This window comes from Telopea speciosissima, chromosome 10 (genome assembly GCF_018873765.1).
Source record: "Telopea speciosissima isolate NSW1024214 ecotype Mountain lineage chromosome 10, Tspe_v1, whole genome shotgun sequence".
Lineage (NCBI taxonomy): Eukaryota > Viridiplantae > Streptophyta > Magnoliopsida > Proteales > Proteaceae > Telopea > Telopea speciosissima.
The window spans coordinates 42183232-42208784 of NC_057925.1; the positions used below are offsets into that span (position 1 = coordinate 42183232).

Genomic DNA, 25553 nt, shown 5'->3' on the forward strand with positions numbered 1-25553 from the left:
ATACTTCTTTGCGTAGATATGTACGCAAAATTAGTATGTCTGAAGTAAAAGAAGCTATAAGAAAAATGAAAGTAGGCAAAACTCCAGGCCCAGACGAGATTCCAATTGAGGTATGGAAAACGTTGGATTTTGTAGTCTTTCTTGGTTAACCAAGTTGTTTAACAAGATTATGACTACTAGAAAAATGCCAGATGAAAGGAAGAGAACCGTTTGTGGTCCCTTTTTACAAATACAAAGGAGATACCAGACTTGTAATAACTATAGAGTCATAAAGTTGATGAGTCATACAATGAAATTATGGGAGAGGGCTACTGAAGCCCACCTGAGAAAGGAGACTACTATTTCAGAAAACCAAGTTGATTTTATGCCCGAAAGATTGGGTCAATTTACTTACTTAGGAGACTCATGGAAAGATACAGAGAGGGTAAGAAGGATCTACATATGGTCTTAATAGACCTAGAAAAAGCCTACGACAGAGTCCCTAGAGAGTTAATCTGGAATATCCTAGAGAAGAGAAGGGTGTCTTGTAAATTCGTAGACATAATTAAAGATATTTATGCTGATGACGTGACTAGCGTTAGAATGGTAGGGGGGGGCAAGGCAATAAATTTCCAATTTCAATTGGGTTACATTAGGGATCAGCCTTAAGCCCTTATCTATTTGCGCGTATCATGAACGACCTAACTAGAGACATACAAGAAGAGGTCTCTTGGCGTATGATCTTTGCAAATGATATTGTTTTGGTGGATGAGACTCAAGTAGGGATTAACGCCAAAGTGGAGTTATGGAGATCAACTTTGGAATCAAAAGATCTGAAGATAAGCAGAACAAAGACCGAATATATGGTGTGTAACTTTAGCAACACTGGTACGGATAATGAGGCAATGAATATTGGTGAGAGGGAGATCCCACAAAATGAGTATTTTAGATATTCGGAATCAATTGTCAATAAGGAGGGCGACATAGAGGACAACATTGCCTAGAGGATTAAAATAAGGTGGATGAAGTGGAGAAGCGTGTCAGGAGTTTTGTGCGATTGACGCATCTCTTTAAAGCTTAAAGAAAAATTTTATATGACTGTCAATGGACCAGCTGACCAGCTATGATGTACGGTGCAGAATGCTGGATTGTGAAGAAATGTCATATAAATAAACTTGGAGTGGTAAAGAGGAGGATGTGAGATGGATGTGTGGGAAGACTAGGAAGGATAAAGTAGGAAATGACCATATTAGAGCTGATTTGGAAGTAGCCCTAATTCATGATAAACTTAGTGAGATTCGTTTGACATGGCATGACCATGTTCAACGGAAGCCATCATATGCCCCATTTCAAAGGAGCAACCTGATCCAGATTGAGGGAAACCAAAAGAGCTATAGGCAGGCCAAAGATAACAATCGGAGAAGTGGTGAAGAAAGACATGCTTAGCTTAGGCCTTGCTCTTTGTATGACTGCAAATAGAGCTGAGTGGAGAGCGAAGATCCACGTGGGCGACTCCATTTTAGTTGGGCTATGATGTTTGTGACGATGGTGTTAATACTTTCCTTTCCCGAGGCTTGAGACTCAGTTATGATGTGGTTTGTTGCTAAGTCAGGTTGATGCCCTAGAGTTTGCGTCATTGTTGTGTGTGCCTTCCCTTTTTTTATAATATTATCAATTTTGGTTACTTTTGGGATCCATGTAGTTAGTTTGGAAAAGGCTTTGTTGTTGTTGTTGTTGTATAACAATGTATGTATTACGAAGAACAGATTTTTATTTCTTTGCAAACGGTATAGTCTTTCCTTTTCATGTAGGACCCGTTGTTTGTCGGATAAAAGTGGAATAGGCAAAAAGGGGTGGGAAAAATGTACTATTTCCCCACAAGATACCAAAGATGTGTGTGTTTGGATACATGGGGGTGGAAAACTTCCAGACAAGCTCCTTAAATGCATTTATTCTTGTCTGGGGAGGTGGCACCCTTCTTTTTCCCGCACCATTCAGACTTTGTTAGTATTAATGAAAAAATTACTTTTGAATCTATCTCTCTCTCCTTTCCCTATTTCATTTCTTTCCCATGGAGTCCCACTAAATCCCACCTAGTACAAAATGCATATTCCATAATTTCCTTTTCCTTATCAATCCAACTCACAACATGTGGGACTCACTCACAAGTTTCCCACCTTTTTTTTATCGGGTAAATAAACGGGGCCTTATAATGAAAATTCTACATACTACGAGAGAGATTTTTTCATCGCTCTTACGTGATACGGATAATCTGACCACCATAAATGTGAGTTTGAGGCTAAGCCAATAAAAGCTTCTCGGAAGGAAAAATAAAAATTAAAAAACCAATAATACCCTAAAAGGAAATAATTTTTTATTTTTGGAAATAAAGAGATAACAATGACAAAATGACAAATGGCAAAAAATATTTTCTAGAGAATTAACAATAAGTGATTAGAGATCCATAAAATGAAAAATAGTTCCTTTCTTCTATTTTGTTTGGTAAAAGAGAGTGTCCAGACTCCACAGAGAGAGAGAGAGAGAGAGGATCATTTCTCATCACTTCGAACTGTGAAAAGGAAGAAGAGTAGCTCTAGGGTTTTTAGATGTTTTTTCGCGTGCATTCTTTTGCTGGTTTAATGGGCGGAAATCCTTGAAGCAGAGGAAAGGTTAGTTCTTTGAAGCACTATATTTTCTAATATTTATTCCCCAGTCCTTGCATGTTCATTTGTTTCGTTCGAATAGTTAATGCAAATGGTACTTAAAACTGAAGTTAATCGATAGCAGTTTTTCATTGATAACCGACAAAAATGTATCATGCAGAAGGATTTCGTTGTGGCAACAAAAACTAAAAAATTATTACCGAAAAAAAAAAAAAAACTAAAAAATTATTGCTTTTTGAATCTTACTTTTGCCTCTCTTGAAATTCTCTTGATGTTTGTTCCAAATCTTCGTGCATTTCAGGATTTGTCTTTATTCTCTCTACCTCTCTCTATTATAACGCCAGAAATGGTTGCCCCCCCTCCCTCCTTAATAGATCAAGATATGGGACAACAGGGGAGCTTACCATAACCAAGAGAAACATTACACAAATATGTGTAAACTTGTCTGGCGTTATTTAGAATACTCTTTAAATGTTTATTTTTCTCTGCCTGAAATGGAATCTCCAAGTCTACACTCAGTGACATGCACTGTAGATCAGATATTCGGTGGATAAACTATACCTTGTAACAAACTCTAACTACATTGCAAATGGTTTTAGCAGTTCCTAACTACCATAATCTATGGATACTTTTGAGCTCTTGATGAAGCATTATATAGTAGAAATTTAGAAAGAACAGTTCCTGCACAGTTGGATGGACTCCTGTTGTGTATTTATCTCGATAGACGGGGCTGAGGGTGTCACTGAGATTCCAAGTGCTCAATTGCACTGTGACCCTGTTCTTTTAAATCATTATCCACCTTTAAAATGAAAATAATTTTTGGTCATTACATCCTGTCACAGAAGCATGCCATGCCATTGGCATTTGGGTAAGTTCATCGCCTCCTTGTGTCCAAAACACCTTTGATGTGGGTAATGTTTAATCATAGTTGTATGTGAAAAAGATGGCCAAAGCATTTTCAATGCTTGATCGGTGCTTGCTTTAGGATAGTGACCCCCGTTGTGTTTTATCATTGTTATTTAATATATGGGAGAAAGATTCAACCATGCCCGCATTAAGAACCCTTTCCATCACGCTTGCTACTTTCATCCACATGGACTGATGATTTGGCAGGTTGACCATTGAATTGATTATTAAACCCCCCTCCCTGACAAGACAACATCTAATTTAATTTTAGGACCCACCATATATGGGCCTTCCTTTTAATTTTTTAATGGTTCTTGTTGAGTTTATTTTTACCTAACTGTATAGACTTTTTGAACTTTTTGTTAAACCTCTATAACAACACGAGAGTATCAAATGGGATTGTAATTTAATTTTTGCTATTGATCAAAGCTTGTCCCCCATGTGGTAGTTGAAAGGGTAATGATGGAATGGGTTCCGGGTACAGGCATGCTGGAATCCAGCTTTCTTAACATGTAATTCTAAAGTCTCTGTTTCTGTGAGGAAAACAATTTAAGAGCCTCGCTTTATGCCCTTTAGAGAGCCTCAACTCGTATGCTTTCCAGCCTTTTAGATACTGCTTTAGAAAGGAGCTATATTGATAAGAGTTCTGCCATCTCTGTAGTGGTAGCGGTGTGGAATTATGTGTTATCATAACTTCTGTCTAGGTCACTTGATCCCGTGCTCACAAAATCTTATAGACAAAATGTATACATAAGTTGTGCAGTGGAAGGAGGAGATATTAAATTTCTATTGCCAATATCTTAACTACTAGTCCAGTTATGTTTTCTGGATTCTGGTAACAAAGTATATTTGGTAGGACTTTTCCATGAAAGCATACAGGAGTCATTTGGTGTTACAGTTTTTCATACCTATTAAAATTCCATCAGTTGGTGAACAATGACCCAGTTAAGCTTTTATTTCAAAATTTTAAATGTATGAGCTACTTGATGTTTATTTCCATTATTCTGCCAAGAGAAGTGGCAACTGTAGCCCACTAAATAACTTGGATAGTATAATGACTACTAGATCTGAAACATCAAGGATAAAGGCATAAACTTGTCAAAATGTGCTGCAAACAAACTGCTGATTGACCATTCCATCATCTTCTCTTAACTTTGAGTGCATAACCGGAAATGTATGGCAACCAATAGGTTTACATATCCGTATTTTTTGTCGTTCTCACATCTCTTATTGTTGCATTTGTTTTACTTTCCAATATTAGACACTGTTCCTCCCTACCCATTGCATGCTATGGTATTGAACCTATCACTGGACACATTGTCTTCCTCCCTGCAGGTTAGTTCTTGTGTGTGTGTGTGTGTTTTTTTTTGGGGGGGGGGGGGTTGTGGTTGTGGATGGGGGTGGTCTTTTCTTCTTTAAATGAGAACAAGGGACCTTTCCAATCAAAATCCTTTTCCATGTGCTGACCATTAAAAACTTTAGAAACACTATGTAGATCAGAACCAGAATATTAGATACAAGGTTTCAAGTATCAGCATTGGGTTGGCTGATCCATATAAGTATCGATCCAGACTGATCCAAGCTGAATACCGATGCTCATTGGTATTGTCCTAGATGGATCCAATCCCAATTACTGTAACTAAATCCTTGACTAAACATTCTCCTAAATCAAATTGTATCTCTGTGTCTTTTTCTGGCATTATATGCAGATGTTCTGTTTTGGTGTTTCTTCGTGCATTCTTTCATATCCAATAACCCATTCAGAGATTCTACTTTTTCTTTGTTTGTAAATGACCAGCATTCCACAATGCATGCTGTCTACAGGCCTAATAATTCAATATTAAAATGAGAAGTGCAGGACAAAGCCTGATATGAGTAGTGCAGACAGTTGTGGTCTTTTGTGAAAACTATTGAAGTATAGTTTTCCAGTTAGTATATCCTCTAAGAAAGACAGATTGAGATTGTGGCGCTTTCTGTACTTTTCCATCTTTTAATGAAGGTGGTTTCTGTTATTTGTGCATGGACATTTGTGGTGATTAAAATTTTTTGTACTTTTACCATTAGAGCAAGAGATTGCTGCCTGGTTGCGTAGCCATACACCAGTGTGGGGGCCAATGAGAGCACGGGCAGGGGCATCAACATGGATGGGATTTTTTATTTCAGTGGGGGTGGGAAGGTAATTTTGCGTGCTCCTGCGTCTGGGCACAGGGGCCACGTGACTAGGCAGCGTTCTTTTTCCCTTACTATTATTACTTTCCTTTTTTTCGGGCGGGGGGCGCTTTTTTGGACACCTTTTCACATTTAGGTTCACTCTCTAGCCATCAGCAATTTACACAATCATGTGTTTGCGTAAAGGAGTTACATTTATCATATCTGAGGGAACAATTCCTTCACCAAACTCCAAAGCATATGCATTTTGGGATTGCTTGAGCCAAGTTGGGTTCTACTACTGTGTGTGTGTTTCCTCCTTGCTTTTTGAAACTTTAATATGAATAAATATTCCGACTAAAAGTGGTCTTTCTAATATACTATTGCATGTATTACGTATGTTAATTTGTTTGAAGTATTACTTGTCAAAAGAACTAATAAAGTTTAGTCTCCTTGGACAATGCAAGTTTATAATTGTTGGTGGAGCTCAAATGAAGGCTTACTTACCTAGGCTTTTGGTCAGAAATTGTTATGGCCATGCATAACAATATATATATAGAGAAAATTGAAGTCATCCTTGTTTTCTCATTATATAATTGTTTTTTTTATATAATAATTAATAAGGTACAAGAAAATGAGACACAAGAGGAATTTAAACAATTTTATTTTAGAAAATAGAATAAACTGAAGGACTGGGGTTGCTGGAGGGAGTTGAGGAAATGCCATTGTGTTATGAAGTCCTTTGAAAGAGAAGAGAAATGCTGATCCATTTCTAAGATTGTCATTCCATGAATGTCGCTTCCTGAATGGGAAATGAAGATGGAAAAACTGACTTGTATGGTATGCAAGAACTTGGCACTTCACAGGTAATCCAGTCAAGAAATGAAATAATGAATAAGCTGCACATATTTCTGGCATTTGTTGACACTGTTGCTCAAGCTTGATGTTGACCAACCATGAGAAATATGGTTGATTCGGAAGTGGTGCAGGACCCACCCCCACCTCCTTGCATAGAACTGGTGCTCTTGCCTGATGTCTCCCTTCTCAAGGACATCAATTTCTATTCTGTATCATTGACGGTTTTCATCATGTTTAGAAGCTTTCTTTCTCATTTACTTGCTAGTTTTTTGTTTTTTAATTCTAATTGTTTATTCTCAGTTGTTTGACACATTTTCTTTTCAAAGGTGTATTATGTTTAGCAAGTCATTGAAGAAGGCCTTTCTGTTGCTGGAAAGAAATACTATAAAGATCAGTGAGGAACCAAAATCCACATTAGTTCCTGAAACATGAGCCAGGAGAACCAAGTTACTAATTCTTCTCCTATGGAAAATGCCCCAGTGAAGCGGAAACGAGGCCGTCCTCGAAAGGATGAAAATCTGGTCTGTGGGAAGCCAGCTTCGACATCTCCCCCTGTAATTGATATAGTGAGGAGAAAGCGACGTCGTAGAGTAGATGAAATTAGTGATGCCATGGTGGGCCAGGCTGTTTCTGGTGTCCTTGAAGGATCATTCGAGGCTGGATACATGCTCACTGTCAAGGTTGGGGACACCAATACTGTTTTGAGGGGTGTTGTGTTTGAACCAGGGTTATCGGTTCCAATTTCGGTTGCGAATGATGTGGCCCCACATGTCAAGATGTTCAAAAGAAATGAGATTTCCCTGCCAACCCAGGTGCGAGGTACTAACCTCCAATCTGAGCAAAATAATGAAAGACTTGTCAAGGTTTCAGTGAATGAGGGTGTTCTTGCGTCAAAGGTTTTCTCACCTGTCAAACTGGTCCCTAGAGCACCCCAATTATCGCCCTACCAGGTTCAGATCAATCCCATGGCATTCTCAAAGGGAGAAGTTAATGATGCTAACAATGTCCCAAAAACTGCACCCCATGCCTTGCAGCCAGAGGAGAGTAAAACCAAGTGCTCACCTAGTCTACCTGCCAAAGGACTGGCAGGTGAAGCAAGTGGTGATGCCAATCATGCTGATCAAGTTTCTTCACAACTGGCAGCATCTCAGACTGAGAACAGGATTCCTACTGATGTTATGCAAAATGACAAGTCTGGTCTTCCCACAAGAGATGCACCCCATGCCTTGCCGCAAGAGGATAGTAAAGCCAAGAGATCACCTAGCCTACCTGCCGAAGGACTGGCCAGTGAAGCAAGTGATGATGACAATCATACTGTCCAAGTTCCTTCACAACCGGCAGCATCTCAGATTGAGAACAGGATGCCAATTGATGTTATGCACAATGACAAGTCTGGTCTTCCCACAGGAGAAGCTGAAGCACTGCCAGTCGATGCTTGCCAGGTGGTTCAAGTTTCTATGCAAACAGCAGCACCTCAGATAGAGAAGAGAAAGTCAATTGATTTGTTTTCAAATGACAAGTCTGATCTTCCAACAAGTGAACCTGAAGGAGTGCCAAGTGATATCAATCAGATGATCCCTGTTCCTTCACAGGCAGCAGCATCGCAGGTTAAGGCTTTGAAGCCAACCTATGTATTGCCTAATGACAAGCTTGATCTTCCCGCAAGAGAACCTGAAGGTCCACTAAATGATGCCAGTCAGGTGGTTGAGGATTCTTTGCAAGCAGCAGCACCTCAGAGAGAGAGTGGGAAGTCTGCCAATGTGGTGCCTGATGACAAGACTGACCTGCTCACAAGAGAACTTGATAGTTCCAACCAAGCCTCACTTATCAAGCCAGAGCAATTTGTACAGCCTGTGGTTAAGGGTGAACATTCTGCAGCCCAACCTTTACAGTTGGAGCATGACAGAGCTGTTGCACCATCTGAGATGTTTCAGGAAAACAAAGCTGCAGCTCTAATCAAGCGGCCCCTGAAAAATTCAAGTGCACCTGAAGATTCAGAATCCATCCCTAGTACTGAACCTTTTGTTGAGAAACTGTCGGGCAGTGAATCCATTGACCAGGTAACTCAAGTTCAATCACATGCGATGATATCTGAACTTCAGCCTGGCTGGCATGCTGACGTTGCTTTGACTTCAGGGGGCTCTGAAGTTAAACTAAACTGCATCCCTGTGTCAGATCCACCCCAAGCTGTAGCTGCCCAACCAGATAATGAAGTGACCTACTTCTTGGAAAAGAAGGCTTCTCCAAAAGGTGATACACCACAAGATTTAACATTTAAACTTTCTGATGAGATTCCAAGTAAAGCTGAGTTTTCACAGTTGGATGGGAGGGCAAAAGCTGATGTCTCTGAAGTGACCGAGGGACATACAGAGTCTGAGTCGCAGATCAGTCAATCAGTAGATGCATTCCACAGAGGAAGTAGTGCCCAAATTTCTGACTCTTCTATGTCCATGCAGAATGAAGCTATTCCCAGTGAACAACCCTCCCAAGAATTGCAGAAAGGAACAACTCCAGCTGTGTCACTTGATTTGGAACTGACTGGGCACCAAATCTCTACTTCCACCTTGCCCATCCAGAATGAAGATAGTGTTGCAGAGGATGCTTTTCCCAATATTCAAACTCAGTGTGATCCTTTAGAATCAAAGGTTACTGGTAGTATGATTGCCTGAGAAGGTGATGAAGTAAAAACATCCTCTAACTGAAGATAGCTGCACTGAGCCTTGAAGACAGACTAATACAGCTAATTATACTACTGACAGTAAAGAGTTTTATGAAATTTCTTATAGAAGGAATTCTTTTTGGGGTAAACTTACAGCGGGATTTCAAGTGACGTGGATTAACTATAGAAAATATTTTATTGCTTGAACATTCTATGACTATTTATCAACAATCCCTTCAATTATCAGTTGCTTGGAGATGAACAAAATTCAGCACTTGTTACTTCGTCTCTCATTCCTACTCTTTTGAAGGCTCTGCTAGTGAAGCTTTGACACGATGAACTTGGTGAAGCTTTGATTTGCTGTTTGGATTGGCTAACTTTCTTCTTCTGCTTTAGTTGTATACAGAATACAGATAGGAAAATCCGCTGGTTTTATTGGGCTTGGAAGTTCGTAAATTTATGTATTTTCGAAAGCTGTTTTCATGCTGTAAGGATCATATTTTGGCTTTGAATATATCAGTTTTAATCCATATATGGTCCCAAAGTTTTAACTAAAATGCAGTCAAATGATGGCTGACAAGTGACAACCATCAGAATGTTTTGCAGACTTTGCATGATTCTCAAATTCTCATATGAATCAAGTTCTCCACTCTGGTGAGACCCATTGTTTGCTTTGTGCTTCTGATTGTGCATTCAAAAGGGCTGGCTGAGTGTGGGGGTGGACATCTCCAGTTATTATAGTTTTAAGTTCTGTGAATGTATATTTCCACTGGAACAAATTTTGCTGAAGCCACGGTGAAGGAGAAATTCCTTCACCAGTAGCCATCATTGCTTTTAGATGAGTGTCTGGTACCAACACATAGATGTTATATAGTTGTTTTGAACATTAAATGCAGGTATTCAAGTAATAATATTTCAATTTATGAGTATGCTGTCTTTTTTTTGTCCTGTTCTTTCGAAATCTTCGTGTTTAAAACTCGTACCGTCAGTTTCCATTTGTTTGCTGTTCTTTGCTTTTTTGACTGCTTTTTTTATCGTATTGTACGGCATTTTGCTCTGTTTAAAACTTGTACCGCCAATCTTGTTTTTGCTAACTATGATCCTGATCGTTTTTTGTTTTTCAAGAACTTATGTCACCTTGAGTTTATAATATTTTAGGAACTTTTTCTTAGAGAAAAATTGCTACGTCCTAGTATCATTGAAGTAAGCTTCCCTTGATGAATTGATAGTCCACAAAAATTTGTCATGTGATAGTTCTAATCAATGGATAGAGAGTGAACAATTTTAATAATCCACTTGTCAAATTTGTCCATCGTCCCTAGTGTATTCCGCATGCATCCTCATGTTTGTCTATGCATGCTTATGGTATTCGAATCATTATTATGCGTTCTATTATAGTTTTTTTTTTTTTTTGGTAGATTCTATTATAGTCTTAGATTTCAAATAAGGGTGGTTCAACTATGAGCCCAAATTTGGCCGACCTAACCAGTTTAGACCAAACCGAGCCAAATCCTCATCAGTTTGATTTTTAGTTGGAGTTTTATGAAACCGTTAGACATTGAAACCAAACCAGACTGACCGACGATCAAATGCATCAACCAAATCGAAAAGCAAAGCGAACACAATAAAAATTGAGACTGGATCGATAATAACCCGATAAGAAACCAACCTCCTCCCCCCCCCCCCCCACCCGCCAAAAAAAAGTTTTTTTCCATTGATTTCGTTATGTATACATGCAAAACCAAAATTGGACCGGAGTAAACCCGATTACAAAAACAATAGCAATGCAAAGATATTTGAAGAACTTATAGCAATTCATGTATTACTAAAGAAAGATCAGATTTTTATTTTTGTTGCAAATGATCTCAGTTGTATATATTTTGTAGGGGAAAAAGATCCCTGCATGGTGGTGTCCCCTACACCCTTTCACATGACATAGTGCAATACTGCAATTAGGGTTGCAACAGGGTTGGGTTGGGTCGGGCTTTATAGAACCCTAGCCCAACTCTAAGTCCCCTTAACTAGGCCCAGACCCGACCCAACCCTGACTCAGGGCCAGAAAAATCCAACCTGACCCGTCCTCAGGGTCGGGCCAGGCTGATCCTGATTAGCCTTGATCATGGGTAGGGGGAAAGAAATGCATGGGCTAGAATGGGCCAAGGAGAAAATTATCAATTTTATGTAAAATAACATTGTAATAAAATGTATTATATCACTTATTGTCTTCATATATAATATATTATATAACAAAATGTGGGTGACGTTTAAAGTTTATAATTATATTATATCAATATATATTTTATAGTATAACTTAAAACAGGGTCGGGACGGCCTGGGCCAGGCTTAGCCTTAGGCCTCAACCCTAACCCGACCCGACCCCAACTCAGGGCCAGAAATTTCCAACCTTGACTCGCCCTCAGGGTCAAATATCTCAGCCTAGACCCTGTTCAGACTAAGGGTGGGCCAGGGCGGGTTCGGGCCGACAGGGCCAAACTAGCACCCCTAACTGCAATGATGCCCCTAACACTGAGTGGATATCAAGGCGGGATCTTTATCACCTCCAGTTTGCTGACCGGCCCAGTTCCCCAGTTCCTCTAACAAAGGGGGGCTGAAATGACCTCTCTACCCATGCCCAAACACCCTGCCCCGGGTGGGGTCCACCATCCCCCTATTAGAGGAACTGGGGAACTGGGCCGGTCAGCAAACTGGAGGTGATAATTTTCCTATCAAGGCGTGCTCCACCATTGCCCTAGACGCTGGTGTAGAGCCCATGCGACCAAGTATCGATCTCATGCCGTTTTATAGTGAATTTATTGGTTCAATTTTCCCGTCACATCTTCCATCTACGTGGGGGGCGCGTGGATCCGGATAATCTTTTTTTTTTTGGTAAACGTGGATCCGGATAATCAGACCACCATAAATGTGAGTTTGAGGCTAAGCCAATTAAAGCTACACAGAAAGAATTAAAAAAATAAAAACCTAATATCCTAAATGGAAATGGTTTTTGTTTTTCTGGAAATAAAAAGATAACAATGACAAATGGCAAAAAAAATTATTTCTAGAGAATTAATTAATAAATCCAACTTCTATCCTTAATTCCTTATTTTCCTTTCTTTTATTTTGTTTGGTAAAAGAGAGTGTTCTCTGATAGGGAGAGGATCATTTTATTAAATTTTCATCACTTCGACTGTGAAAAGGAAGAAGAGTAGATCTAGGGTTTTCAGATGTTTTTTCGCCTGCATTCTTTAGCTGATTTAATGGGTGGAAGTCCTTGAAGCCGAGGAAAGGTTAGTTCTTTGAAGCCTTATATTTTCTAATATTTATTCCTCAGTCCTTGCATGTTCATTTGTTTCGGTCTAATGGTTAATGCAAATGGTACTTAAAAATGACGTTAATCGATAGCAGTTTCATTGATAACCGATAAAAATGTATCATGCAGAAGGATTTCGTTGTGGCAACAAAACTAAAAAATTATTGCTTTTTGAATCTTACTTTCCCCTCGCTTGAAATTCTCTTGATGTTTATTCCAAATCTTCGTACATTTTCAGGGTTTGTCTTTGTTCTCTCTATCTATCTCTCTATTATAACACCAGAAATGGTTGCCCCACCTCCCTCCGAAATATTAGTTCAATGTTGATCCTGTTTACGTTGAAGAAGCTCGTGTATTGTTGGTGATAAAAATCGATCAAGAAATGGGACAACAGGGGAACTTATCAATAACCAAGAGAAAAATTACTAAAGACGAGAGGATACAAATGTGTAAACTTGTCTGGTGTTATTTACCAAAACACTCTTTAAATGTTTATTTTTCCCTGCCTGAGAATGGAATCTCCATGGCTACACTCTGTGACATGCACTGTAGATCTGATATGCAGTGAATAAAGTATAGCTTGTAAAGTATCTAGAAGAAATTGTAAGATAAAACAAACTCCAACTACATTGCGAATGGTTTTAGAAGATCCTAACTACCATAATTTATGGATACTTTTGTGCTCTGGGTGAATTTTTAAATAGTAGCAATTTAGAAAGAACAGTTCCTGCACAGTTGGATGGACTCCTGTTGTGTATTTATCTCGATAGACGGGGCTGAGGGTGTCACTGAGATTCCAAGAGCTCAAGTGCTCTGTGACCCTGTTCTTTTTAAATCATTCTCCACCTGTAAAATGAAAATAATTTTGGGTCATTACATCCTGTCACAGCTGCGTGCCATGCCATTAGCATTTGGATAAGTTCATCTCCTCCTTGTGGCCAACTCACCTTTCATGTGGGTAATGTTTAATCATTGTTGAATGTCGAAAAAGATGGCCAAAGCATTTTCAATGCTTTGTTAGGTGCTTGCTTTAGGATACTGACCCCAGTTATGTTTTATCATTGTTATTTAATATATGGGAAAAAGATTCCACCACACCCGCATTAAGAACCCTTTCCATCACGCTTTCTACTCTCATCTACATGGACTGATGATTTGGCAAGCTCACCATTGGATGGATTATTGAACCCCTCCCCGTAAGACAACTATCGAATTTAATTGTATGACCCACATATATGGGCGTTCTCTTTAATTTTTCAATGGTTCTTGTTGAGTTTATTTTGACCTAACTTTATAGACTTTTTGAACTTTTTTTAAACCTCTAAAACAACACCAAAGTATCAGGTTGACTTGTGATTTTAACCACTGATCATAGCTTGTCCACCAAATTTGTGCCTCAACTAAACTACCATGCGGCAATTAGAAGGGCAATGATGGATTGGGTTCCAGGTATAGGCATGCTGCAATCCAGCTTTCTTAACATATAATTCTAAGGTCTCTGTTTCTATGAGGAAAACAATATAAGATCATCGCTTTATGCACTTTACAGAGCCTCAACTTGTATGCTTTCCAGCCTTTTAAACATTGCTTTAGAAAGCTGCTCTATATTGATAACAGTTCTGCCATCTCTTTAGTGGTATCGGTGTGGAATTATATACAATCATGTCTGCTTTCTAGGTCACTTGATCCTGTGCTCGCAAAATCTTATAGACAAGATGTATATATAAGCTGTGCAGTGGAAGAATACCCAGTGGAAGAAGAAGATATTAAATTTCTATTGCTAATGTCTTAACTGCTAGTGCAGTTATGTTTTCTGGATTCTGGTAACAGAGTATATTTGGTAGGACTTTTCCATGAAAGCATACAGGAGTCATTTGGTGTTACAGTTTTTCATACCTATTAGAAGTCCATCAGTTGGTGAATAATGATCATTTAGGATTTTATATCAAAATTTCAAATCTATGAGCCATTTGATGTTTATTTCCATTATTCTGCCAAGAGAAGTCGTAACTGTAGCTCACTAAATAATGGCTAGTATAATAGCTACTAGATCTTAAACATCAAGGATAAAGGCGTAAACTTCTCAAAAATGTGCTGCAAACAAACTGGTGAGTGGTGATTGATCATACCTTCATCTGCTCTCAACTTTGAGTGCATAACCGGAATTGTATGCCAACCAATAGGTTCACATATCCATATTTTTGTCGTTTCCACATCTCTTATTATTGCATTTGCTTTACTTACCAATAGTAGACCTACCCATTGAATGCTATGGTATTGAACCGAGTAGCATCTATCACTGGACATTGTCTTGCTCCCTGCAGGTTAGTTCTTGTGTGTGTGTGTTTTTTTTTTGGGGTGGGGGTGGTCTTTTCCTCTTTAAATGAGAATAAGGGACCTTTCCAATCAAAACCCTTTTTCCACGTGCTGACCATTAAAAACCTTAAAAACACTACGTATATCACAACCAGAATATTAGATACAAGGTTTCAAGTATCAGCATTGGGTTGGCTGATCCATATCAGTATCGATCCAGACTGATCCAAGCTGAATACCAATGCTCATTGATATTGTCCTAGACAGATCCAATCCCAAAAAACTGTAACTAAATCCTTGACTGAACATTCTCCTAAATCAAATTATATCTCTGTGAAATCTTTTTCTGGCATTATATGTAGATGTTCTGTTTTGGTGTTTCGTCGTGCATTCTTTCATATCCAATAACCCATTCAGTGATTCTGCTTTTTCTTTGTTAGTAAATAACCAGCATTCCATGATGCATGCTGTCTACAGGCCTAGTAGTTCAATATTAAAATGAGAAGTGGAAGACAAAGCCTGATGTGATTAGTGGGGACAGTTGTGATCTTTTGTGAAAACTATTGCAGTATAGTTTTCCTGCTAGTATATCCTCTAAGAAAGACAGTTTGAGATTGTGGAGGTTTCCACACTTTTCCATCTTTTAATGAAGGTGGTTTCTGTTATTTCTGCATGGACATTTGTTGTGAGTTAAATGTTATGTACTTTTCACTATTAGAGCAAGAGATTGCTGCCTGGTTGTGTAGCCCTGCACAAGTGTGGGGGGCCAATGAGAGCACCTGTAGGGGCATCAACTTGGATGAGATTTTTTATTTCACTGGGGGTGGAGTGGTAATTTTGCGTGCTCCTGTGTCTGTACACAGGGGCCACGCGAGCAGGCAGCTTTCTTTTTCCCTTACTATTATTACTACCTTTTTGGGGGGCTTTTTTTTTTACATCTTTTCACATTTAGGTTCACTCTCTAGCCATCAGAAGTTTGCACAGTCATGTGTTTGCATATAGGAGTTACATTTATTGTATCTGAAGGAACAATTCCTTCCCAAACTCCAAAGCATATGCATTTTGGGATTTGCTTGAGTCAAGTTGGGTCCTTCTGTGTGTGTTTCCTCCTTGCGTTTTTAACTTTAATATGAATAAATATTCCTGACTAAAAATTGTATTTCTAAGATGCTATTAATGTAAGATTAGGTAGCTAGTCCCAAAAACCCACAAAATTAAAAAATTGGAATAAACTCAGAATTAGAAACTTAGGGTTTCCAGCCAAACCAGCCATGTGATGGTGATCAGACTTGGATCGAGTGTAGAGGTTGGTAAGAGGATCCTTGGCTCCCAATCTCATCCAATTGTGATGGTAGGATGTTGAGATATAAGAGAAACACCAAACTAGAAGGTTATGGAAAACCTTCAAAACAGAGCTGATCTTTGAAGTTGAAACCGATGCTTCTCACATAGGGATTGGAGGAGTATATCCCCCACGATTCTGGTTTGAGAGACCCAGCAACTCCCAGCCCAATTTGGGTGGCCCAACTTAAAGTTGGTTGGCCCTATCTATGGCCCATGGGGTTGGTCCACCAGTTGGTGATGTGAACCAGCCCTTCTCCCATGTGTTCTCTTACAGTACTTCTTGCCAAATAGCTTGGCTTCTCCATCAGTGATTGCATGTATTACATATGTTAATTTGTTTGAAGTATTCCTTGTCAAAAGAACTAATAAAGGTTACTCTCCTTAGACAATTCAAGTTTATAGTTGTTGGTGGAACTCAAACTAAGGCTTACTTACCAAGGCTTTTGGTCAGAGATTGTTATGGCCATGCATAACAATATATATAGGGAAAATTTTAGTCATCCTTGTTTTCTCATTACAGAATTTTTTTAATATAATAATTAATAAGGTACAAGAAAATGAGTCACAAGAGGAATTTAAACAATTTTATTTTAGAAAATAGAATAAACTGAAGGTCTGGGGCTGCTGGAGGAAGTTGAGGAAATGCCATAAGTTATGAAGTCCTTTGAAAGAGAAGAGAAATGCTTATCCATTTCTAAGATTGCCATTCCATGAATGTCGCTTCCTGAACGGGAAATGATGGAAAAACTGACTCGTACAGTCTGCAAGAACTTGACCCTTCATAGGTAAGATTGCCATTCCATGACTGTGTGCTAGGCTGCTAGCATTTCTGCACATATTTCTGGCAAATGTTTGACACTGTTGCTCAAGCTTGATGTTGACCAACCATGAGAAATATGGTTGATTCGGAAGTGGTGCAGGACCCACCACCACCTCCTTGCATAGACCTTTAGTCGGGTAGGCCAAACTGGTGCTCTTGCCTAATGTCTCCCTTCTCAAGGACATCAATTTCTGTTCTGTATCATTGATGGTTTTCATCATGTTAGATGCTTTCTTTCTCATTTACTTGTTAGTTTTATTTTTTTATTCTATTTGTTTATTCTCAATTGTTTGACACATTTTCTTTTCAAAGGTGTATTATGTTTACCAAGTCAGTGAAGAATGCCTTTCTGTTGCAGGAAAGAAATACTATAAAGATCAGTGAGGAACCAAAATCCACATTAGTTCCTGAAACATGAGCCAGGAGAACCAAGGGACTAATTCTTCTCCTATGGAAAATGCCCCAGTGAAGCGGAAACGAGGCCGTCCTCGAAAGGATGAAAATCTGGTCCGCGGGGAGCCGGCTTCGACATCTCCACCTGTAACTGATATGGTGAGGAGAAACCGTCGTCGTAGAGTAGATGAAATTAGTGATGCCATGGTGGGCCAGGTTGTTTCTGGTGTCCTTGAAGGATCATTCGATGCTGGATACTTGCTCACTGTCAAGGTTGGCGACACCAATACTGTTTTGAGGGGTGTTGTGTTTGAACCAGGGTTGTCGGTTCCAATTTCTGTGGCGAATGATGTGGCCCCACATGTCAAGATGTTTAAAAGAAATGAGATTTCCCTGCCAACCCAGGTGCGAGGTACTAATCTCCAATCTGAGCAAAATAATGAAAGACTTGTCAAGGTTTCAGTGAATGAGGGTGTTCTTGCATCAAAGGTTTCTCCAACTGTCAAACAGGTCCCTAGAGCACCCCAAGTATCGCCCTCCCAGATCCAGATCAATCCTATGGCATTCTCAAAGGGAGAAGTTAATGATGCCAACAATGTCCCAAAAACTGCACCCCATGCCTTGCAGACAGAGGAGAGTAAAGCCAAGTGCTCAGCTAGCCTACCTGCCAAAGGACTGGCAGGTGAAGCAATTCGTGATGTCAATCATGCTGATCAAGTTTCTTCTCAACCGGCAGCATCTCTGACTGAGAACAATATTCCTACTGATGTTATGCAAAATGACAAGTCTGGTCTTCCCACAAGAGATGCACACCATGCCTTGCCCCAAGAGGATAGTAAAACCAAGAGATCACCTAGCCTACCTGCCGAAGGACTGGCTAGTGAAGCAAGTGATGATTCACAACCGGCAGCGTCTCAGACTGAGAACAGGATGCGAATTGATGTTATGCAAAATGAAAAGTCTGGTCTTCCCACTGGAGAAGCTGAAGCACTGCCAGTTGATGTTGGCCAGGTGGTTCAAATTTCTATGCAAACAGCAGCACCACAGATAGAGAAGAGAAAGTCAATTGATTTGTTTTCAAATAACAAGTCTGATCTTTCCACAACTGAACCTGAAGGAGTGCCAAGTGATATCAATCAGATGGTCCATGTTCCTTCACAGGCAGCAGCATCGCAGGTTGTGGCTCTGAAGTCAACCTTTGTATTGCCTAATGATAAGTTTGCTCTTCCCGCAAGAGAACCTGAAGGTCCGCTAAATGATGCCAGTCAGGTGGGTGAGGATTCTTTGCAAGCAGCAGCACCTCAGAGAGAGAGTGGAAAGTCTGCCAATGTGGTGCCTGATAACAAGCCTGATCTTCCCACAGGAGAAGCTGAAGCACTGCCAGTTGATGCTGGCCAGGTGGTTCAAATTTCTATGCAAACAGCAGCACCTCAAATAGAGAAGAGAAAGTCAATTGATTTGTTTTCAAATAAGAAGTCGGATCTTTCCACAACTGAACCTGAAGGAGGGCCAAGTGATATCAATCAGATGGTCCATGTTCCCTCACAGGCAGCAGTATCACAGGTTGAGGCTTTGAAGTCAACCTATGTATTGCCTAATGACAAGTTTGATCTTCCCGCAAGAGAACCTGAATGTCCGCTAAATGATGCCAGTCAGGTGGTTGAAGATTCTTTGCAAGCAGCAGCACCTCAGAGAGATAGTGGAAAGTCTGCCAATGTGGTGCCTGATGACAAGACTGATCTTCCTACAGGAGAAGCTGAAGTACTGCCAGTTGATGCTGGCAAGGTGGTTCAAATTTCTATGCAAACAGCAGCACCTCAGATAGAGAAGAGAAAGTCAATTGATTTGTTTTCAAATGACAAGTCTGATCTTCCCACAAGTGAACCTGAAGGAGTGCCAAGTGATATCAATGAGATGGTCCATGTTCCTTCACAGGCAGCAGCATCGCAGGTTGAGGCTTTGAAGTCAATCTATGTATTGCCTAATGACAAGCACGATCTTCCTGCAAGAGAACCTGAAGGTCCGCTAAATGATGCCAGTCAGGTGGTTGAGGATTCTTTGCAAGCAGCAGCACCTCAGAGAGAGAGTGGAAAGTCTGCCAATATGGTATCTGATGACAAGACTGACTTGCTCACAAGAGAACTTGATAGTTCCAACCAAGCCTCACTTATCAAGCCAGAGCAAGTTGTACAGCCTGTGGTTAAGGGTGAACCATCTGCAACCCAACCTTTACAGTTGGAGCATGACAGGGTTGTTGCACCAGCTGAGAAGTTTCAAGAAAATGAATCTGCAGCTCTAATCAAGCGGCCCCTGAAAAATTCAAATGCACCTGAAGATTCAAAATCCATCCCTAGTACTGAACCTTCTGTTGAGAAACTGTCGGGCAGTGAATCCATTGACCAGGTAACTCAAGTTCATTCACATGTGATGATATCTGAACTTCAGCCTGGCTGGCATGCTGACAATGCTTTGACTTCAGGGGGCTTTGAAGTTAAACTAAACTGCATTCCTGTGTCAGATCCACCCCAACCTGTAGCTACCCAACCAGATAATGAAGTGACCAACTTCTTGGAAAAGAAGGCTTCTCCAAAAGGTGATACACCACAAGATTTAACATTTAAACTTTCTGATGAGATTCCAAGTAGAGTTGAGTTTTCACAGTTGGATGGGAGGGCAAAGGCTGATGTCTCTGAAGTGACCGAGGGACATACAGAGTCTGAGTCGCAGATCAGTCAATCAGTAGATGTGTTCCACAGAGGAATTAGTGCCCAAATTTCTTACTCTTCTATGGCCATGCAGAATGAAGCTATTCCCAGTGAACAACCCTCCCAAGAATTGCAGAAAGGAACTACTCCAGCTGTGTCACTTGATTTGGAACTGAATGGGCACCAAATCTCTACTTCCACCCTGCCCATCCAGAATGAAGATAGTGTTGCAGAGGATGCTGTTCCCAGTATTCAATCTCAGTATGATCCTGAAGAATCAAAGGTTACCGGTAGTATGAGTACCTGAGAAGGTGTTGAAGTAAAAAACATGCTCTAACTGAAGATAACTGCACTGAGCCTTGAAGACAGACTAATACAGCTAATTATACTACTGACAGTAAAAGAGTTTTATGATATTTCTTATAGAAGGAATTCTTTTTGGGGTAAACTTACAGCAGGATTTCAAGTGCAGTGGATTAACTATAGAAAATATTTTATTTCTTGAACATTCTATGACCTATTTATCAACAATCCCTTCAATTTCAGTTGCTTGGAGACAAACAAAATTCAGCACTTGTTACTTCGTCTCTCATTCCTACTCTTTTGACGGCTCTGCTAGTGAAGTTTTGAAACTATGGACTTGGTGAAGCTTCAATTTGCTGTTTGGATTGGCTAACTTGCTTCTTCTGCTTTCATTTTATACAGAATACAGATAGGAAAATCCGCTGGTTTTATTGGGCTTGGAAGTTCATAAATTTATGTTCGAAAGCTGTTTTAATGCTGCAAGGATCATCTTTTGGCTTTGAATGTAGATCATCTTTTGGCTTTGAATGTTTCAGTTTTATTCCAATATGGTCCCCAAGTTTGATGTAAAATGCAGTCAATTGATGGCTGGCAAGTGACAATCATCAGAATGTCTTGCAGACTGCTCATAATTCTCAGATTTCATTTATGAATCAAATTCTCCACTCAGGTGAGACACATTGATTGCTGTGTTCTTCTGATTGTGCATTCCAAAGGGCTGCTGAGTATGGGGATGGACATTTCCAGTTATTATAGTTATAATTTCTGTGAATGTATGTTTCCATTGGAACAAGTTTTGCCTTAGCCACGGTGAAAGAGGAATTCCTTCATCACTGGCCATCATTGATGAGTGTCTGAGAACAGTGGATGGTACCAACATATAGGGTAAGGTAGATTTGTGGGTGGACATTATTGTTCTGCTTTTCTGCTTCTAATTTTAGTTACAGGAATTATGAGATCTCTGAAATTTACTACACTACCATGACGATCACTATCAGGAAAATGAGCCCATCCCTTGTTGACTGCCAAAACCGGTCTAAACTTGACTGCCTTAAGGCCATGTTGGGTTCACATTTACACTTTGTCCATTTGTACATATTTATGTGTGTGGGACAGTGGTTTACAATGTTTAGAATATAAATGATTCCAACCCATAAATATGGGTAGTTATCCATGTAAAAATGAAAGGTGATGTTTCTTAAAATCACAAGACGAATCTGAACCATCATTTTTAAGTTTTTTTTAATCTATATTGTCTCTTCCCACTCAAAGTTGGGAGAATGCACAGTAATATCCAGAGTATTGATACAATTGGCTAGACATACACGGGATGTATACAAATACAAAATGGGGTATTTGATTGAATTAAAGTATAAAATTTGACATGGCTAATCTAGACCATGTCTTCTTTATCCAACGGTTGGTTTTATCTGTCCATGTGGTAAATAGATGCTTTGTGACATTTAAAAAAAAAAAATAGCGGGCTTTTATCACCTAACCACAAAATTTGAGTATCATTTGAGCTAAAACATGGCAAATATTTGGGCCACATTGGAGGCCTCTGAAAGGGCCATGTGAAATATTTTTCTTTTTTTATAATAACCTAAGGTATGACGTTTTTTATTTATTTATTTATTTACTAGTGAGATATGGGAATGTTTGAAATTATAGTACTATAAGAGAGGAACAACTGTAATTTTTTTTTTTTTTTTATGGGTGGGGAGGGGGGGGGGTGTTCTTTCTAGGAATAACTTTTGTGGAATTTCTATAGTAATAAGAATGTATTTTATGTAAGGGATTTAATAGCCAAATTGTCATCAATATGTAACCCCCAGTGGGTTTTCTTGGCTTGTTTAGGATGATATGCTTCGGTCACAGGGTCCCAAGTTCAAGTCCCCACGAGTGAAGCTTTACACGGGGTGAGGAGGCTTCGTGTACCGTGAACCGTACCCGGGTAGGTTCAAGAGATCCTCGTTAGCTAAAAAAGAATGTATTCTATGTGTTCGGGGGCATCCACAAAACATAACACATGTATAGACACTTCACTAAGACAGGTTTAAGTATATGATTTCTTAATACTCAAACCATGTTAACTAGTAATCCAAGGGTAATTTTGCGATACCTTAAGCATTAGTGTTGGTTGGATTTGAAGTTTTCATAAATGAAAGTGTTCAATTCAATATAGGCTGAATTGCAGCCAGAGATTGAGTCAGTCTATGTCAACCCTACTCCAACCTAATGCTGCACATCCCAATTCTCACCAAGCCCATCCGGACCTGGGTCAATAGTAGTGCAACCCAAGGAGCTTGATAGCCCTAAATCAGTGTAGACTTGGGCCGTCCAAATTTCTACATGAAAGTTAGAATTCCAAGTGGGATTCCTAATTGAGCAGTCTGGGAAGGAATCATGGATGGGCACCTAGTTCAACGGTTGGCTCTATCTATGTCAAGTTTCAGCCCAAATGGAATAGACTATGTGGCAAGACAAAACATTGAACTAATTGGAGGTGCTAAGGACTATGAGGGGGTCCATGGACATACATGGGAGGATATGCCTATGGATGAGACGATATATATTGAATGTGAATCTAAATTTGACATTTGACCAATTCAGGCCATTTCTAAGTATCCAATGGTTGAAATTGTCACTTCATTTTTTCATGTGGCAAAACGTGTGAAGTCGGGATACACTTCATGTAAAAAAACAGTGACAGGAAGAGGTGCCATAGCGTGCTTTAGCCATGTTTCTCATTGATCGCATCGATTTACTTTGTCTTTTTTTCTCTTTCCATTCATCATTGTCTTTCAGATTTGTCTATTAACAGCTCTCAGTCTGTGTTGCACATTCCCGAAGCTTCCTTCTTCCTCTATGATCTTCGCTCTTCATCTATGGCGGTGTTTTGTGTTGGGTTTATGCATTCTATTTCTCATTGTTGTAATTGTTCTTATGTTGTTTCGAGTTTATGCTTGTAATTTTTTTGGCATGTTAGGGATGGGGTCCCGAACATTAGGCATTGTGGGCTCGACTCTTCTACTTGAGATGGTTTTTGCTTATATGACCATACAATGCCACAAAAGTTGCTCTTTTTTTGGGTCGCCATCAAAAGCTGGTTGGGTTTTCCTCTTCTGATAATGGTAAGATGCATGTTAAAGTTTTGACATCTCTTCATTCGGAGTTGCAGGAGGCTTTGAATACTAGAGCCTCGATGAATGGTTGTGATTGTCATACTTTTTCATGTGCTTCTTGTTCCTGCTACCATCGGCGTAGGATATCCAGAAGTAGGGCTTCTCTGAATTACTCAAAAATGGTTAATCTCTCTACTTGGTTTTTATTCTGGGACTCTTTTGGGTTATGCCATAATGATGGTAATGTCAGGGATCTGCATTCTAGGGTTTGTTTTGGGAACATTTTCTCTGGCAAGACCCGACCGGTGCTTTTGGGGTACTGTGTGGGTTGACCTTGTCCTTTTCCCTTTATTCTAGAGACCTTACTTATGGATACTTAATCACCAAAGGGGCCATTTTTGTGATCATCTCTACAGGTTCATTATTTGATGTATGTTTCACGAACTTTAAAGCTTGAGATGTGGTTATCAATGCCTCGCCTTTGTGGTGTCATACACAGCTGCTCCACACATTGCTAATGTCTTTGGTTGCTCCACTACCTATGCATCCTGGGGTGGATTACATCCCATTTTGGGTTCATCTTATATTACTTTCATTTAATTTTTTTTTTCCAGAGAAATACATTCTGTAGGTTGTCGAGATTATAGGAATTTCAAGTTGTTGATCTTGATTGAAAATTATGGTTCCCCCCATTCGTTCTCTGCCAGTAATAAAAATTTTCATTATAAACGCAACTCAATCCGAGGTAGTATTGATGTGTAATTCGAATGGTGTACTCCATTATGTTTTTGTTTGATTTGAGCTTCATTTCGTTTGTTATATTTATGGAATGGTTTATCATCAAACAACTGATTGCTGATCAAAAGAGAAAATTATGTTGAGGTATGAGGATTGCTTAGTAACCACATTATATTCTAGGGATTTGTCATTGCTTCCTAGTTCTTCGTCCAAGAAGCGTAAGGTGAATGATGATATTGACCTGTCTGACTTTGAATTTACAGGTTCTTACAACATTATTGGTAGTCTGGCTCATAATGTTGTTAAATTTTCTTTTAAGACTGTACAGGGTAATTTCCATGTGATCAACGATCCTAATGCGTTGTAGACGAAGGTGCTTTTTATGAGTCCTTTGAATGTTATTAACAATATTGATTGTGCTATGGAATTAGAGTTTTTGAATGTGCCATTAAAATTAGGTAATGTCTTTGCCTCTCCCATTGAGGAATTTCTAATTGTTGTTAAGTTCTATAAGACGTTCCTATTTCATATCGCATGGATTATTATTTTAGAGATTTATTAGCATTCTTGATCCCCAAGAAATGTAACTCAATTAGCATTTGTTCAAGAACGGTATACTGCCAAGAAGAGAGGAACTAAGAGAAAGATCGTTGGAGCTGACAAAGGAGAAGAAGTTGTTCCACCATCTTCAACTAGAGAAGTTTTTTACACACAGTCAATATTTTCAGAATCTCTGCTTACTCAACCAACCATTTGAGATGCCTAAGATTAAGAGGAATAGAAAGGTGATAAGAATGAGGTAGGTAAAATGGGATTTTATTTTCCTTGATTGTATATGATCTGTAATGGTATGATATATACAGTATTAACTTCCTATTCTATAAACCTACATATATGGTATATACAGTCACAATGATACGTACATACTAAATATACAAAAGGGAATGGGATTGACACTATCATATTGAGAACATGTGAGCTGGTGTAATGCTAAGACTCCCCCTCAAGTTGGAGCGTGGAGATTGCGAACGCCCAACTTGGACATGAGGAGACGATACTGATCACGGCCCAAGGGCTTAGTAAACAAATCTGCAACTTGGGAGGCCGTGGGAATCTTAGCCGGACTGATGAGACCTTGATGCATCTTTTCACGGACGAGATGGCAGTCTATTTCAATGTGCTTGGTCCGTTCATGAAAAACCGGATTTGCTGCAATATGGAGTGCCGCCTAGTTGTCATAAAATAAGGGAATTGGACCGGTGCGACGAAGCCCAATATCTTGAAGT

General features: G+C 39.5%; 1 protein-coding gene across 4 annotated transcripts; it reads left to right on the forward strand.

The window, feature by feature from the left end:
* The first annotated feature begins 6828 nt into the window (after positions 1-6828).
* LOC122642390 lies at positions 6829-20465 on the forward strand. Of its 4 annotated transcripts, none has more exons than XM_043835839.1 (3): positions 6829-7766; positions 18376-18572; positions 18960-20465. In XM_043835839.1, the coding sequence occupies exons 1-3, from the start codon at positions 6983-6985 to the stop codon at positions 20406-20408; spliced, it is 2430 nt and encodes an 809-aa protein (XP_043691774.1). In that variant the 5' UTR covers positions 6829-6982; the 3' UTR covers positions 20409-20465. The 4 variants fall into 4 exon arrangements, with proteins under 4 accessions (XP_043691774.1, XP_043691775.1, XP_043691773.1 ...); XM_043835840.1 differs by having other exon boundaries at positions 6830-7766; positions 18376-18557; XM_043835841.1 differs by lacking the exon at positions 18376-18572 and adding an exon at positions 15888-15898 and having other exon boundaries at positions 6853-9017; positions 20196-20465.
* The last annotated feature ends 5088 nt before the right edge of the window (positions 20466-25553 follow it).

What these genes read in the sequence shown, in the direction of transcription:
- LOC122642390 (XM_043835839.1), top strand. Translation starts at nt 6,983, where the DNA reads ATGAGCCAGGAGAACCAAGTTACTAATTCTTCTCCTATGGAAAATGCC. An exon ending in GTCTGGTCTTCCCACAAGAG is followed by an intron (nt 7,767 to 18,375) that starts ATGCACCCCATG and finishes TTCCCACTGGAG; the next exon opens with AAGCTGAAGCACTGCCAGTT. An exon ending in CACAGGCAGCAGCATCGCAG is followed by an intron (nt 18,573 to 18,959) that starts GTTGTGGCTCTG and finishes GCAGTATCACAG; the next exon opens with GTTGAGGCTTTGAAGTCAAC.